Raw genomic sequence first — 15,599 nt, forward strand, 5'->3', positions numbered from 1 at the left:
TTAGGAAAAAGAGGGCAGAGAACAAACAGATGCTTCAACTTTTTCTCCAAATCTGCCCTGCAGGGAAGATACTTAAGTTTTTCTCTAATCTTTTCTAGCCTCAAAGACAAAAGTCTCCTTTGAAGACCTTATTTATAGCAGAAAGTTCTTTTAAACTATAATCACTGAAATGATTTTTTAAAAGTAGCATCTCAATATCGTAGAAACCCAGAGTAGAAACCATGGTAACACTCAAGTTCATAAGAATCTCTAAAGGATACAGGAAAGTTTGGCCAAGTATCAGTAACTCTGTGACAAAATTATTTGCTCTTTTTCCTCATTCCTAGTGCCATTCTTCAGAAGAGGAATTAACAGAATGAGTCACAATCAGATGATTTAATAAGTAGCTAATAAGGCAATATAGTTTTCTCCTCATTATTAGAATAGTCAGTACCAATTACAAAATAAAACCGAAATAGGAATGAGCTGTTCACAATACCTTGCCATCTTGTCTTATCTTGGTTACTGGAGCCAAAACTTAAAGGATTCACTGCAGAAGCAAAATACTCTATGTGCTCAGAGCTCTCGTGTTTGGGGAGACTCAAGCCATGGATGTAGTTCAGGTATGATGAGCAGAACAAATAATTGTAAATCATCTATGTTGCAATCAAAGCTGTTTGCAAAAGCCTATGACAGCAGGTTTTATTGTCGTTTCACTTTTGTGTACTGAGGCAGGATTTCTTCCTCAAAAAGCAGAGTGCTTTCTGTGTGAAACAAGTTCAAACTGGAAAATTAAAGTGATGATGGAACAGATAAACACCAACTGATTATTCTTTATAGAAATATAGTTTTTGAAGGGGTCTTTAATTTAGATCACTGCTTCCAAGCGTGATGTTCTCATTTCTAAACACAGCTGATGTCCTCGTAGGTGTCAGAGAAACTACTAATAGACCTCAGAAACTTGAGCCTCTATTGAAGGCACACACACACATTGCTAAGAGAGATGGTTACCTAGCCTCACATTTAGATTTGCCAGCTAGAAGTTCACATTTTCATATTTTTATTTGTCTTCATGTTAATTTCACGATTATAAGCTGCACCTGATTATAAGTTGCATGTCCAGGTGGCGGCAACTGTCTCGGGTTACAACACAGAGTGTGATAAAAGGTATCTATTCTATCACCATCTCTTGAGGGCGGGGGCAGTGATCCTTATCTCTGTGGGAGATATTCTGCTAATGGGCCATCCATTGAAACCAGGCAGGGCATTGTTCTTCATCTTTTCACAACCCATCCTTCCATCAGTGAGTCATTTTCTGCTAATGGCCCATTGAGTCCCACTGTGTGACTGATAAAATTACTTCATCCCATTGGAAGTTGCTCCAGCAAGGGGGAAGAGCTCAACATTTCTTACCAAGATAAAAACAGAGGTTTTGGGACACTAAGGGAGCCCCTTTCTCCACTGGACTCCAGAGGAAAACCAGATTTCTCCACATCACCACTGGACCTCTGGAGGGAAACTGCACCTTGTACAGGAGCACTGCTTCAACTGAACCACATCTGTCACTGCAGGAGGATGCAGCCACCATTTAATGGGACTGCTACCAACACCCTGCCTGACGGGGTGTCAGGTTGTACTCTGACTTTGTCAGGGTTTGGAGTTTGTTTCTTTGTAGTACTGTATTTCTATTTTAGTTTCCCTAGAAAGGAACTGTCATTCCTAATTCCCATATCTTTGCCTTAAATCCCCTTGATTTCAAAATTATAATAATTTGGAGAGAAGGGGTTTACAGTCTCCATTTCAAAGAGAAGCTCCTGCCTTTCTCAGCAGACACCTGTCCTTCAAACTAAAATAGCAACTTTTCGTTCTTTGTCCATATCTGAGGTGCACCTGATTACAAGCCGCACTTCCGGGTTCGGACCAAAATTTTAGTCAAAATGGTGCAGCTTATAATCATGAAACTACTGTAATTCCTTCTTGGTTTGCTTTCCAGGTTCTAGGAGGGGGAAGGAAAGCCCTATATGCTAACTCTCTTCTGGAAATTTTACACAGTAGGGTGCCTTGGACATTATTTGAAAGAAAAACTAATAGAAAATAGCTATTTAGAAGCATTGTAGGTTTTAAAACTTTTATTTTTTTGTTTGCTCTCCTCAGGTTTTCAGTCTAATTCCATTTGTTGCCCTATAAATATTGTCTGAATCCTTACCCTTGTAATTTTAGAAATCCAGGTAAAATTGAATGTCTTTTGCTGTTCTGATCCATTTATCCCAACTAAACCTTTTTGCTATATAAAAACTTGAAGTCATAAATTGAATATAAAACACAGAATCTAGTAATAGACTTTTGTGCTAGGGGCAAAAAAATGAAGATGCATTCAAAAACTGGTGACAACTAGACTGATAAGCAACTGAATACTTAATACAGATCACAATGGCCTTGTTTTATCTTGTGTGACAAAATCTATGTAAAGCAAAAAATACTTTTTTTTTCTTTTTGTTTCAGAGGAATTTCTTTAAAATTCAACCCTCATGCTCATAGCAAGCTCAAGTGCAATGCTAGAATTTTGGACCCTGATCTTTCAATTTTTGCATTCCAGGAAGAATAGTTTCTATTACATGAACTATCATTTGTAAACTGCTCAAAGACAGAAGTAAAATCAGGTCACATTATGCACTTGAGAAAAAATATAATGTATGTACTGCTTTCAAATGGCAGCCTAGGATCCTGTAGCCTGCCAGAAAACTCAGCTTACTATTTTCTGTGCTGAGAGACAGTTGTAGTACTTCTGATTCTATGAAGCCAAAGGTCTGCTAAAAAAACCACCTTTGAATACAGAATGGAGAAAAAATACCTTTTACTTATTTGAAAAACATTCTTTACAATAAAAGGTATCAGATTGCCTGGAGGTCATTGATTTGACAGCTTTCATGTTCTACCACACTGGAGGTCACCTAAATCTTTAAAAGACATCTTTCAAATTTATTTATTTTATATTATATTCCAAGAGTGGAATATTGAAAATTAATTCCAAGAGATGCCTGCCAAGGCAGAAACACTGTACTGTCTAGCTCTTAAATGAGTACTTGTAATGTACAGAAAAAAAAAACAGTCTAGAGAGGTGGGCTTTCTATCCAGTTTTACAGGTGGAAATGCGATATACGGTATCTATCATATGATATATATGATTATCTAGCTAAATAACGAGATAATGTCATAGCAAGAGCCTGGAAAGAGGAATGTCTTTTCTGGTCTTTTTCAGTGATCTCTGACTGATTCTTCCAAGATGGTCATGGTTGACTCTGAGTGGTGCTTCGGGTGGAATTGTGAGCTGTTCCAAATCCTCTGAGGTTAACTAGTTTGAAAAGGTGGCAGTGACAGGCCAAGTGACCAAACAGATTGCTACAGACGACAAGGGCTTCAAACCACATCCTGCAGTTTTCCAACAAGTTACAGATTTGAAAGTAACTTCTACATCCAATTTGCAGATCAAATTTCTGTCTGATCAATGTGCTCTTCTTCCAACTAGCAGCAAATGAATAGGTGTTATAAGTTTATAAGCTGACCTTAGACCCAGCTGTAAGAACGCTAAGAATATTTATTTTGACACTAAAATTTAATACTCAAGTATCAAGTAGAAGGATATGAAATGCACAGCCTTGCTATTTTGTTGGCTTCTGTAAAAGCCTCTTGTGCCTTCTGTATGGCACCTCAACAATCAACCACGAACTAAAAGCCTCACCTTGGCAGAGCATGCCAGTACTTCTGTGGATTTAGGCCAACTCATTTAAAAAGCACTTTGCATGCATTGTTAAGAAAACCAGAAAATCCCATTTCTTCTGTGGTGGTTCCAGAGAGTTCACAGAAGATAAGGACCATTCTGCTCAAGTAGATTAATAATCCCCAGCAAACAGTCTCTAACATGATACTTTAAGAATGCTTTCTAGTTTCAAAGTACAATTATTAGTATTTTTCTTTTGACAGTACACTTTCTGCTATGCAGTTCTGCTGAAAGCTACTTTTCTCCATCACACTGTTCATTACGCAGTTGATTATAATAGAAGTCAAAGCTCCTCTTGCACAGTCTGATTGTACAGTCTCCAACCAAGGGCCCATTGAGTGTTTGCCTGCAAGATTCTCTGATAGTGCTTTGAGTTTCATGGAAAGAAAAACCTAAAACTAAGATCAGTAGGGAGTACAATATTTAGCATGACATTGCCATTAGTAAATTACTTAATATTTTTCATGCCCATGAGTCCATGAAGTTTGAAATCTACAGATCAAATAGGCTGAGCTCTCAGGGGTTCCTTGTTTTAATTAGAATTAACTAGGAAAATTAATTTGAATACATAATTTTCTAATTAACATGTAATCTAGTTAACAAAAAATTAAACTCTGGTCAGTTCATATGCTGTTCTAGTATCCTTATCATATTCACCTGGGGAAAAAAAAAAAGCATTATCTCAACACAAAGCATGAAACTAAAAAGAAAGTTAGAAGTAGAAGGGGAAAAAAAAGTACCAACAAATAGACTATGTAAAGTTGTACTGTGTTTACACACTGAAAAAATTCAATTAATGTACTTCAATTAATTCAATTAAGGTACCAAAAGCAAGAGCTTCATTTTTCTGGTCAGTAATTCTAGGTCCAATTTATAATTTTTTTTTTCTGATACTACCAAAATTACTGTCCTCACAAATATGAGTTACCTACAAAACAAGACCATAAAAAATAAATAAAACATGGTTCTTTCATGCTTAAGAAAGACAATGCAAACTCTTCAGGAACATCTCTATCTTTAGTCAGGTTAGAATTCAGGTGTTAATACAATAGTATAGTAGTAGAGCTTGCAGATGGTCAATGATGGAATGATTAACTTCTGAAGAACAATCATGAACCTAAGATCACAACATATTTATTCACTAACACTGCTATATCTGGGGAATGTATGTATGTACAGGATGGTACCACTTGCTCAGTGTTTCAGATGGCTAAATTTTAAGGTACATAGATACTTTTCCTTCAGTTATGCAGCTGGATGTCCTGGAATCCTGGGCCATTACAGATTTATGTTGTGCCTAAATTATTTGAGAGACCAGGAAATGCCTTCCAAAAGGTTCCAGACTGGCATTCAAACCAAAACAATTGTTTATCTTTGGATTGCAAGTAACAGCATGCTAAAGGAGACCATGATCTCAAAACATCCTTAGCTTTGTCAGGACAGTAGCTGCAAACTGGATATGAATAACTGCTATAGCTCAAGATAGACCACTCACTGAGTCTCATGAAGCCTTAACTGGCTTTGGCTAGAAAGGATCTGAACCAAGCTGTTTGAGACAGAAGAAACCCCTGAGTTACCAAAAATCAGCTTTGTAGTAAGAATATAAAATCTTGCAATACATTACCAGTTACAATTGTTCACTTATGAATGCAGTGAAAGTTTAAAATTTTTCATATAAATATTTTCCTTGCTTAGTCCAGTGAATAGCTATACTGGGTTTGCCTAGGATTGAAGTAAATTTCTCCAGAGCAGCTTGTAGGGGGGACATGCTTTAGTTTTGTGATGGAAACAGTGTCGATAACACAGAGATACTTCAGTTGTTGCTGAGCAGTGACTACACAGAGTCAAAGCCCTTTCCTGTTTCACACATGGCTCTGCCAGCACATACGCTGGGGGTGCACAAGAAGGGATCAGAGGGAACTCAGTCCAGTCAGCTGAACCCAAACAACCAAAGAGACTTTCCTTAAAAAATGTTGTCATGCTGTGCAATAAAAGCTGGGGGGAAAAAAAGGAAGTGGAAGACATTCAGAGTGATTACGTCTTCCCAAGTCACCGTTGTCCATGATGGAGCCCTGCTTCCACGGGGATGGTTGCACGCCTGCCTGACCGTGGGAAGCAGTGAATGAATTCTTTTTCTTGCTTTGCTGCTTACCTATTAAGCTGTGTTTATCTCAACCCACACATTTTTGCATTTTTACCCAGATTCCTGCCCTCATCCTGCCAGGGAGGAGCTAGCAAGCAGAATGGGTCAGAGCTGCCAGATGGGGTTAAACCATGACACTTGAAACTAATACTATTTTTAAAGACAACCCAGTTTCTAATAAATTAGGCAGAATTAGCCATAAAACGACTAAAACCTAATAAAAAAATGCAAAATCAGGGCTAGTATCCTCAATGTCTTTTGTCCAAAACATCCACCCTGTTTGAAGTCTCTAACAGAGGCTAGTTGTAACCGCCAAGCCACACTCAATCTGACTGTAGCTCATGCCCAGTCGGAAACAAGCATAAGCACCTACATATGATTGTAACCAGCTTTTATGGTAATACAGTAATCTTTCTCTTAAATAAAACATATTGTAACATATATTGCAAGTCAAAGATGTACCACTGGGCTACCCCCTCGGACCACAAACAGGAGAGCCGGAGTACTGAGTGAGCGAACGGGTGAACTGTATGTAGCCCAACACCTTGTATCAAATAATATCACAACTGAAAACCTGCGAAGACCATAAAGGCACAACAAGGGTATTTGTCAAATAGTTTTACAGTCTCCAAGTATTTTAAAGAATAGTGCTCAAGCTTGATGTATTGCTATGTACTTATAAAATCTTCAGTGGGTTTTCTGCAGGCTTGTTTGCTGATTCCATGTAAATTTTTAGTGCCCATTAAAACTTACATTAACAAACGTGAGAGGTCCAGCACAACATTAAATGCTTTAAGTTAAATTACCATGCTCATATCCAGGAGACATTTGTTCTTACCATTGTCAACCTGCAGCCTATCTAACAAACCCAAAAACTAAACTACCAGACTTAAAGAACACATGCTGGCAGTGGAAAAAACCTCAATCACATGCCATGGCTGAAACCTTATCCTAGGCACATAGGAATTGAAAAATGAACTAGCAACGTCACTATTTTTTTCTGCTCTTATCGTCCCATCCTTTAATCTTAATAACAAACATTAAGTAATCCTAGGCATTGGTGCAGCAACCTGCTACTCATTGCAATCAACCAGGCACACAGCTAAAAAATTATTTCCTCCAGCCAATGCAGGCTTCAGCCTGTCTCTGCTGGTCCTTAAGGATACATCCATGGTAAATATTCGTTACTGAACTCTTTAAAAATAACTGAAGCACTGCTCTGACCTTCTCCTACATACACTAGTGACATCTGTCTGTGCCACAATTACCCCTAAATCACTTGCCTCTCTTGGCACTGACCATTAACTCCTCACTTTTGTCCCTAATAGCCCAAACCCTAATTGAGATAGATGCTGATGGCTTAAGATTAATTTAGAAGATTGGGCTTGATGGCATAGAGCTTCATCAAATTAATTTAAAAGCATTTTAATTCATTACTCATTCTTACTAGCCAGAATCTCTTTCAGTGCCACCAAAGATATCAATTCCTATCCACCATAGCTGCTGAAACCTGGGAAAGATCAGACACTCAGTAGCCTCTAATGGTGTAATTAGGAAAAACTCTAAGGGCAGTAGTTCTTTTGAGCTCTTCAGCCCATCATCTCCAGCAGCTGCCTAACTCCTGAGGGAATTGCTATCTAATTAGAAAGCAATAATGAAGAGAGACCCAGTGGAGTATCCTGCAGAGACCCAAGGGAAGTCTGGCTAGTGAGTCCAGAAGAATTTTCCTGCCTTCTCCATATGCTTCTGAGTCCCACTCCAACAAGGCAATATACCCACCCATAAACCTGATTGATTTTCCACAGTGCAGATGTACTGTCCTCACTATTCTAAACACTTGTGGGGAAAAAAAAAAAAAAAGCGTGATCTCACTAGAAATTAAGAAAAATGATTTTAAGGTGATGAAAATATATTGCACAGATGTTTGTACACATTACTCTCAGAGGATTTCTGCATTAATTTTATCCACAACAGATGAAATTATAACTTTTTTTTTTTTGTAAGCACTAGCAGCTTTCAGGATTTTTTCACAAATTGTTTAAAGAAAAATTAGTATTCCTCTTTTTTATACTACTTATATTTCTATTTAGCATTTTGATCATTAGAGACATAAAAACAAGACATATTTACTATGAGAAAGTATTAGTCAAAAGACAAAATATTTTTAACATTTTCGTCCTTGTAACTGCTTTGTTCTAAAATAAAACAGAAAATCATTCTTGCAGTTATAACAGAATACTAAACTTACAAGGCAACATTTTCTCAGGCAGGCTGCAAATATCCGCTTTTTCTTCCAATTACATAGAGACATTACTTATGTTTTTATAGATTTACACAGAATTTTTACAGTAATTATCTCATTCTGAATAAGCTGGTTAACAGAACGAACATAGATATCAAAGCGAATCAGAGAATATTTTGAGTTGGATTCCACTAGGATCATCCAAGTGCAACTCCTGACTCCCTGCCAGGAGTCCAACTCCAGACCCTAAGAGTCACTCCATGTGCTCAGCCATGTTGTCCAAATGCTTTTTGAGGCCTGCCAGGCTGATGCTGTGACCACTTCCGTGGGGAGCCTGTTCCAGTGCCCAAACACCCTCTTGGTGAAGAATCTTTTCCTGATATCCAGTGTAAACCTCTCCCGACACAACTTCATGCCATTCCCTCAGGTCCTGTCATGGGTCACCAGACAGGAGATCAGTGCCTGCCCCTCCTCTTCCCCTTGACAGGAAGACTTCAGTGAGCTCTCCCCTCAGTCTCCTCCACACTCAACATATCAAGTGACCCCAGCCACTCTTCATACAGCTTCACCTCACAGCTGGCCTTCCACAGTGTTGTATTCATATTCAACTTGCCATTGACCAAGACTTCCAGGTCCCTCTCAAGCATCTCATTCTCCACATATCTGTAGTGTATATACATATACACATGTATATATATATACACACACATATATATATAGTCTGTCCATACATCCAGGGCTGCCCCATCCCAGGTGCAGAATCTAGCACTTTGCTAAATTTCATGTGGTTGGTGATTGCCCATCTCTTTAATGTGTTGAGGTCTCTCCATCTTTGAGGGACTCAATGGTTTCTCACAATTTTACATCATCCATGAAACTTGCTGAGTGTCCCTTCCAGTCCTGAGTCCAAGCCATTTATGAAGATGTTGGAGAGTACAGGGGCACTGATGGAGCCCTGTGGAACCTCACTAGTGACAAGTGGCCAGTCTGATGTCACTCCATTCACTATCACCCTTCATGCCCGACCCATGAGTCAGTTGCTCACCCATCCATTATGTGTTTATCCAGCTGTGTGTGGGACATTTTGTCCGGAAGGATACTGTGAGAGGTGGTATCAAAAGCTTCACTGAAATCCAAATATCAAAGAAGTAATTATTATATCTCCAATGAACACAGCTGCAATCTTACAGTGTGGGTAGAATATATACTTCTAATTTCCACAACCCATTAAAAAATACTTGGTAAATTGCCTTTGATAAAACATTTATAAACATTACCAACATTTGCCTAGTGTTAGGAGAAAATCATTATCTGAGGAAACATAGAGTACCCTGTTCAACACAGGATTTACCAAACAAAATGAGAAATGAATCATAGGCTTACACAGTACAGTTGTTTTACCATGTTTCACCATGTTCAGCAGTTTTTCTCAGCAATTATAAAGAGCATCAGTACTATTCATTTTATCCCAAAGCAACTCATGCAGAACCAGCTCAGTACCCTTCTGATTGTTCTTGACAATGACATAGATTAAGCCTTATATCAGAAAATTGAATTTTCTCTGCATTTGGGTCTAAAACTGTACTTTCTAGTAAATGAATGATGTTTGTATCTTGTTCTTGTAGACCAAGATTACATCTATACCATAATACAGATATTCCTCATTATACAGCATCTTTCATTTTCAAATAAAGAAATAACATATGTAGCTGTCAGCTATCAATTGCATTCCCACTGTTCTGATATCACCAATCTTATGACAAAGGGGAAAGCAGTCTAGAAACATTGTGGAAAATTGAAAAATTACATGCAGCCTCCATTTTGCATAAATCACCACAGCCTGTGGTTCTAACTTTTGACCAATAAGTCTAATCCAAAGAAAATGCTCCCTATAAACATTTCCAGCTGTAGATCAAAACTTGAACTGACTAGCTGCCTGTTGTTTCCCACAGAAATTCTGTAGTTTTATAGCAGTGTTCTACATAGTCAGTAGTGCACACAAGGAAAAGAAATATTAGAGCTTGTGTATATAACTTATAAAGGAATAAATACACATACATGGGAAGGGTGCACTCAAAAACTTTCCACTAATTGGGCTGCACAATAAAAAAGGTTTGGAAACCATTGCATATAACATGACTAAGGAAAAGAAGACTCTGTTTCAATGCTTCAATCCTTTCAGAGGGACTAAGAATGCTAAAATATCTTTCTGATACTGAGCTTGGCATATAAATTCCAATCCATCTGGGAAACCAGGGCAAGAGAGAAGAAAGGCTATTCAAGATGTTAAAAGTGTTTCTATGGTGAAATTTTTGGTCCCACTATGTTCAGTTCCCAACTACCAACAATTTCCACTGAGTTCTATAACACCAGGTTTTCATACAGGTCTTTAATGAGAGTGTACGAAGATGCATGTGGATTTTCAGCATGATAAAGATCTTACTGAGACTAAATACTATAGTAGAATAGATTTGATGAACTCACTTAAAACTGACAGACCAAACCAATATGACTAAAAGCATACCAAGTTCTAAAATCAAATTTTCAGCTATTTTATAGCACTGTTCTCTACAGTTACATGAGTAAATGGGTCTACTTTTTTGGTAAAATTTTTGTTTCATGACAAAAAGTTAGGCACACAAAAATTTAATTAACTGTCAATAGCCTTCCTTGATTTAAATTATTTTCTACAGCTCAACAGATATGAAAGGAAAATCTTTCTTGACAATTTAGTCAAGGCATATCAGGTCATTTGCCAAACTTGGAAAGACATGCATTGACCTAAACCAACATCTTTTCATCTACTCATCCAAAAGGTCTTGCTAAAATTTCAGAATGACAAAAAAACGTTTACAACAGGAGCACTCTGCATCACAAAGGTTTATCACATGATAAAACCAAAAGACATGCTACAGTTAAAAGGCTTAAAGAAAAAAAACTGTACAAACTATTCTGTGTTATGGCTCTGCATTGCAATCAGCTTATTGTAACATGTTACTAGACTACAGAAGAAACAAAATAACTAAGCCAACACTAGGACATGTCAAACTACTCCACCTTACGTAAAACAACTTTGCTTTCTCCAACAGCTAAAAAACAAAAATGTCGCAATAGCTTTTATTTAATCAGAAAAAAATTGATAAACTGTTTGAAGCAATAGATACGAAGGACAGCATGGTTGTGGCAAAAACAACAGAGTTACTAAGCAAAGGGCGCAGTGGAGAGCAGGAACTGGATACTGGCAGCCTACAACAGAAAAGTTAGCAAAATGGGAATCAAGGTGTGAAATTTAAAATAAAAACATGAAAATATGAAACAGAAAACTACTGCATAGCAAAGGCTGTGTAACTAGATATGAAATAAACACCAAGGGGCATTTGAGATTTATTTCAGGAGAGAAATAGGTGATACAACTGAAATCCTCATTTATGGCAGAAAAAAAGAGAGACAAAGGCCATAAGCACATACATGACATACCTTTTTCATCTGAATCCTGACAGTGCCATGCATTTGGGCCTACATTAGGTTAAGAAAGGTGCTAACACCATAGAAACAGAACTCACAAGTCACAGCAGTGACACTGAATGTCAATGTTCTCTATTTATTTGTCTTTCTGGACGAAACAGACATTCACACAGAAATGTACAAATTCACACTAAACACCCAGCAAATCATTTAAAAATAACTCAAGAGATATTACTTACACAGAAATATTTATTATTAAGAAGTTAATAGGAAGAAGTGTTTTGTTTTGGTTTTTTTTTTTTAATCATACTTGTTTTTGTCAGATTCTTTATAACATAAAGCAAACCTTCCAGACACTGGGAATTGTCTTTCCTTTCTGCAAGTGAAACTGATGTGCTATAAAGTTTGAGCAACCAACCAAAACCCTGACAACAACCAAACCCCTTTCGACTTTAGAAAGCAGCTTTATCGAAGCACCCACAGAGCAAGTGAACTTTCTTAGCACAAGCTGTTTGCCCGCCCAGTGCTTACGAGCCCGCACCCGTGTCCGGCCGGTGCCCGGCGGTGCCAGGGCGGCCTCGCACAGGTGCTGGACCGGGACCGGCCGCCCGGGCCGGCGCAGGGAAACTCGGGGGCAGCGCAGGCCGGGCACGGCGCTGTCCCCAGGCTCGGGGGCTGCCATCCTCCCGCGCCCACCCGCCCTCTCTCCCGGGCTCTCACGTTTTGGGAGAGGCGCTGGAGCGGCTGGGGAGCTCCTTCTTCTTGCCCGCCTTGGAGGCCATGGCCGCGGGTCGGTCACGCCGCGTCCGCCGCGTTGCCGGGAGAGCCCGCGGGAGGGCCTCAGGGGCCGGGCCCGCGCCAGCCCGGACACGGCCCCGCCGCCCGCTTCGTGCCCGAGCAGCAGAAGGAACGGCGTGAGATGCCTTCGCTTGGCTTCCAGGGTGACAGGCACCCCTTCCTGCCGCAGCTGCGGGGATCTGGCCAACGAACGCAGTAGCTGTCTGCTTACCGGCGATAGTCAGAGCAGCTGTCGACTCCGTCCAAGACAGACTTGGGCAAGTGAAAGGACTGGGCAATCGGCACTTGCATGAAGTTTGCCCAAGACTTTGAAGTGCTGGATTCTGCAGCTGGGACGGAGCGACCCTGGATGTGGGGACAGACTGGGAAACAGCTGGGCAGCAGCACTGCATGAAGGGACCTGGGGGCCTTGGTTCATGGCAAGTTGAGTAAGAGTCAGCTCTGCCCTTGCAGCCTAGAGAACTACTAGAGCTAGGCTGTGCAAGTCTTTATTTTCTATTTAAGATTCAAGCAATTAATTAATTAATTCCTGCTATGAAGCCCATGATTACCAAAGTTAATGCTGTTCCACCAAGGTCAGACAAAATCAGCATTGAGCTGCTGTTTTTGAATTCAGGAGATAGTTGACTTAGTTTATAAGCAGAGATTACATTATTGCTAACAGCTCCTATTTCTAACATCATATTTGCTGTTTCCCAATCTGTAGTGAATGATGAAAAATGCTTGATAAAACAGAATATACTTCTTTGTTTACTCTTATTTAAGCTAAGTCTTCTTCAACTATAAAAATCAATGAAAATCTATTTGTTATATTGCAGAGGGCATGAGTAGACAAAAAAAAGTAGAAGAAAAAATAAGCAGATGTTGCTAACCTAGAGGCCTATTTTAGACAAATGTCAGATCTTGACTTATATCAAGATGACAGGCAGCCTGATATACAGTCATAATTTCAAAGTACAGAATCCTTCCACAGCTTGGCATTTCCTTCAGCATTATGTCCAACAGCATCCATTTTAAACAAGGTACTTTGGGATACTTCTCACTTGAGAGCCAAGTAAATATTTCAATTTTATTTATTTATTTTCAAACTGAACAGCTGGTCTTCCCTTAATATAATTACGCTATCAAATATTGATTAGGGCAAATAGATAAAAAATAGCAGAGACAGACGTGAGTTCAAACATCTGGCTTACACCTCTCCAGTACCAGCACAGGGCTGTTCACCTCCCCACCCGGTGGATGCTGATGCCGACTTGTAGATGGGGGACAGGATTCAGTTTGTGACCCAGAATGCAGATAAAAACAGCATGGAGATTAAAGAATTTCTATTCCTCCAAATCCACTTTCCTTTCCTATACTTAGTGGACAGACAAAATACTATGAAAAAGAATCTATGAAACATACATATAACTCTAAGAGGCACTTGTGAAAGTTTTCACAGTAGGAAAACTTCCTTCTTGATCCCACTGCAGGTGACCAACAAGGTTTGCAGCAAATAAAGCTTTCATAATACATTTATGTGAAAGGCAACATAAAAGTAACTAAAATATGAGTGCCTGGGTCTGTAAACATTTTTGGGTGGTAGAAAAGGAAGAACAGAAATCAGGAAAGCATATTTAAGTACAGAGCCTTTAATTCTTTGCTCTGGTAAATCATAGTTGCTACATAGAAAGCTCAGAATGGACCTGACCTTTTATCATAAAATCCTACAATAAATTTGTTTGTTAAGAGTGATGACATTAAAAACATGTATCTAGGTGCCTTGTGAAGGAAAAAAAACCGAAAAAAAAAAAACCTTCAAGTTTGACATCCATCAAGTTACATCTTTTTATTTATGCAAGAACTCCATTTAGAATTCCATAACCTAACAGCAATGACAAGGACAGCTTGTTTGGAAAGAGAAATTAATTTGAATTTCAAACAAGCTAGTTTTCTAACTGGCTAAGAATCTGTAAAGTCATATCAGCTGTTTCACTGCCCTAATGTCTCAAGCCATGAAGTACATCTGACAGACACTCCCTGAAGGGAAGAAATTGCTAGGGTAGAGGCAGCCTGACAGAAAATGTGGACTAAATCCACAAGACAATAAAACAAGTGTTAGGAACCCATTGAGATGTCAGTAAATAAATACTAATGTTGCACGTACTGATTAGCAATGGTTGGATGACCTTTTGGTCATCATTCTTCTAAGATACCATTCCTAACACCAGCTTCTTTATTTTTCCCTGAAAGCATCATATCAAGAGCTATAGCAAATGCAAGTCACTTGAAGCAGCCTCTTAATCTTAAATATTTTGCACTTTTTTTTTAGCAACACATAGTAGTTGAAGAGAGCAGAAAAAGAGTAACTATGAACAGCAACACTACCAAAAGCCCTCAGGGAGCTCAGATTTAACTCTTCCCTGATTTTACAGAGGGCACAAGGACTCCAGAACAAGACAGTAAAAAGTTTTTGCTTTAGAGATGACCTGGTGAGTGTGGTGGGGGATGCAAAGCAGAATGTCTAGAAATGTCTGATGAGTAGGCTAAGGACACTCATTCTTCTCAGATGTCAAGTGACAGGATTAGAATCAATGTGAGAATTTAAATGTGAGAAATTTCTCTTTAAAATAAAAATTTATTTTATTTTTAATTCTAGTGAAGGTGGTCAAACACTGGAACAGGTTTTCCAACAGGATTGTGGAATTTTTATCAAATTGGGCATGACCATGAACAACCTGCTCAAAGTCTGAGCAGAAGTGTAGGATTACACAATCTTTCAAGGCCACTTCCAACTTCACCCATTCTGTGGTACTGGGAAGTTTTCAATGAAAGAAAAGTTTAAGGTCAAAATCAGCTAGAAGCTTCTGTTGGAAGAGATGCTGCATTTTCAAGCATGAGGGTACAACACTCATGAGATGAAAGGGAAATAAATATACCACCTAAATCCATTCTGAGACTTTTTTTCCCATGTCTTTTTATCAAATGATAGGAAAATCTAGGTTGTGAAATGAATGCTTTTAACAGATAAAAGACCCCATTGGCCTTAATTTCCAATACACTTTTATCTGTTTGCTAAGTGAAAGAGTAGGCAGAAAAGATATAAGGAAGGTACAGGTCAGTGGGACATTGAACAGAGGAGGACAGCATTGCACTGGCATTTCATTAAGAGCAGGTGGTAAAGGATCTGATAGAGTGAAGGGTGATCAAAAACA

At 38.9% G+C, this 15,599-nt stretch overlaps 1 protein-coding gene across 4 annotated transcripts in view; it reads right to left on the minus strand.

Annotated features, from left to right (window-relative positions):
• Positions 1-13,059, minus strand: part of ADGB (androglobin) — a 107,352-nt gene extending 94,293 nt beyond the window's left edge. For 2 of the 4 annotated variants that reach the window (XM_033055512.2, XM_033055511.2), the window contains exon 1: positions 12,328-13,055. In XM_033055512.2, the coding sequence (XP_032911403.1) occupies positions 12,328-12,797 (470 nt within the window). In that variant the 5' untranslated portion in view covers positions 12,798-13,055. Of the gene's footprint in view, positions 1-12,327 lie in introns of all 4 variants that reach the window. The other 2 variants (XM_033055513.2, XM_042779122.1) reach the window with 2 other exon arrangements.
• Positions 13,060-15,599: the final 2,540 nt, after the last annotated feature.

Source organism: Catharus ustulatus, chromosome 3, assembly GCF_009819885.2.
Source record: "Catharus ustulatus isolate bCatUst1 chromosome 3, bCatUst1.pri.v2, whole genome shotgun sequence".
NCBI lineage: Eukaryota > Metazoa > Chordata > Aves > Passeriformes > Turdidae > Catharus > Catharus ustulatus.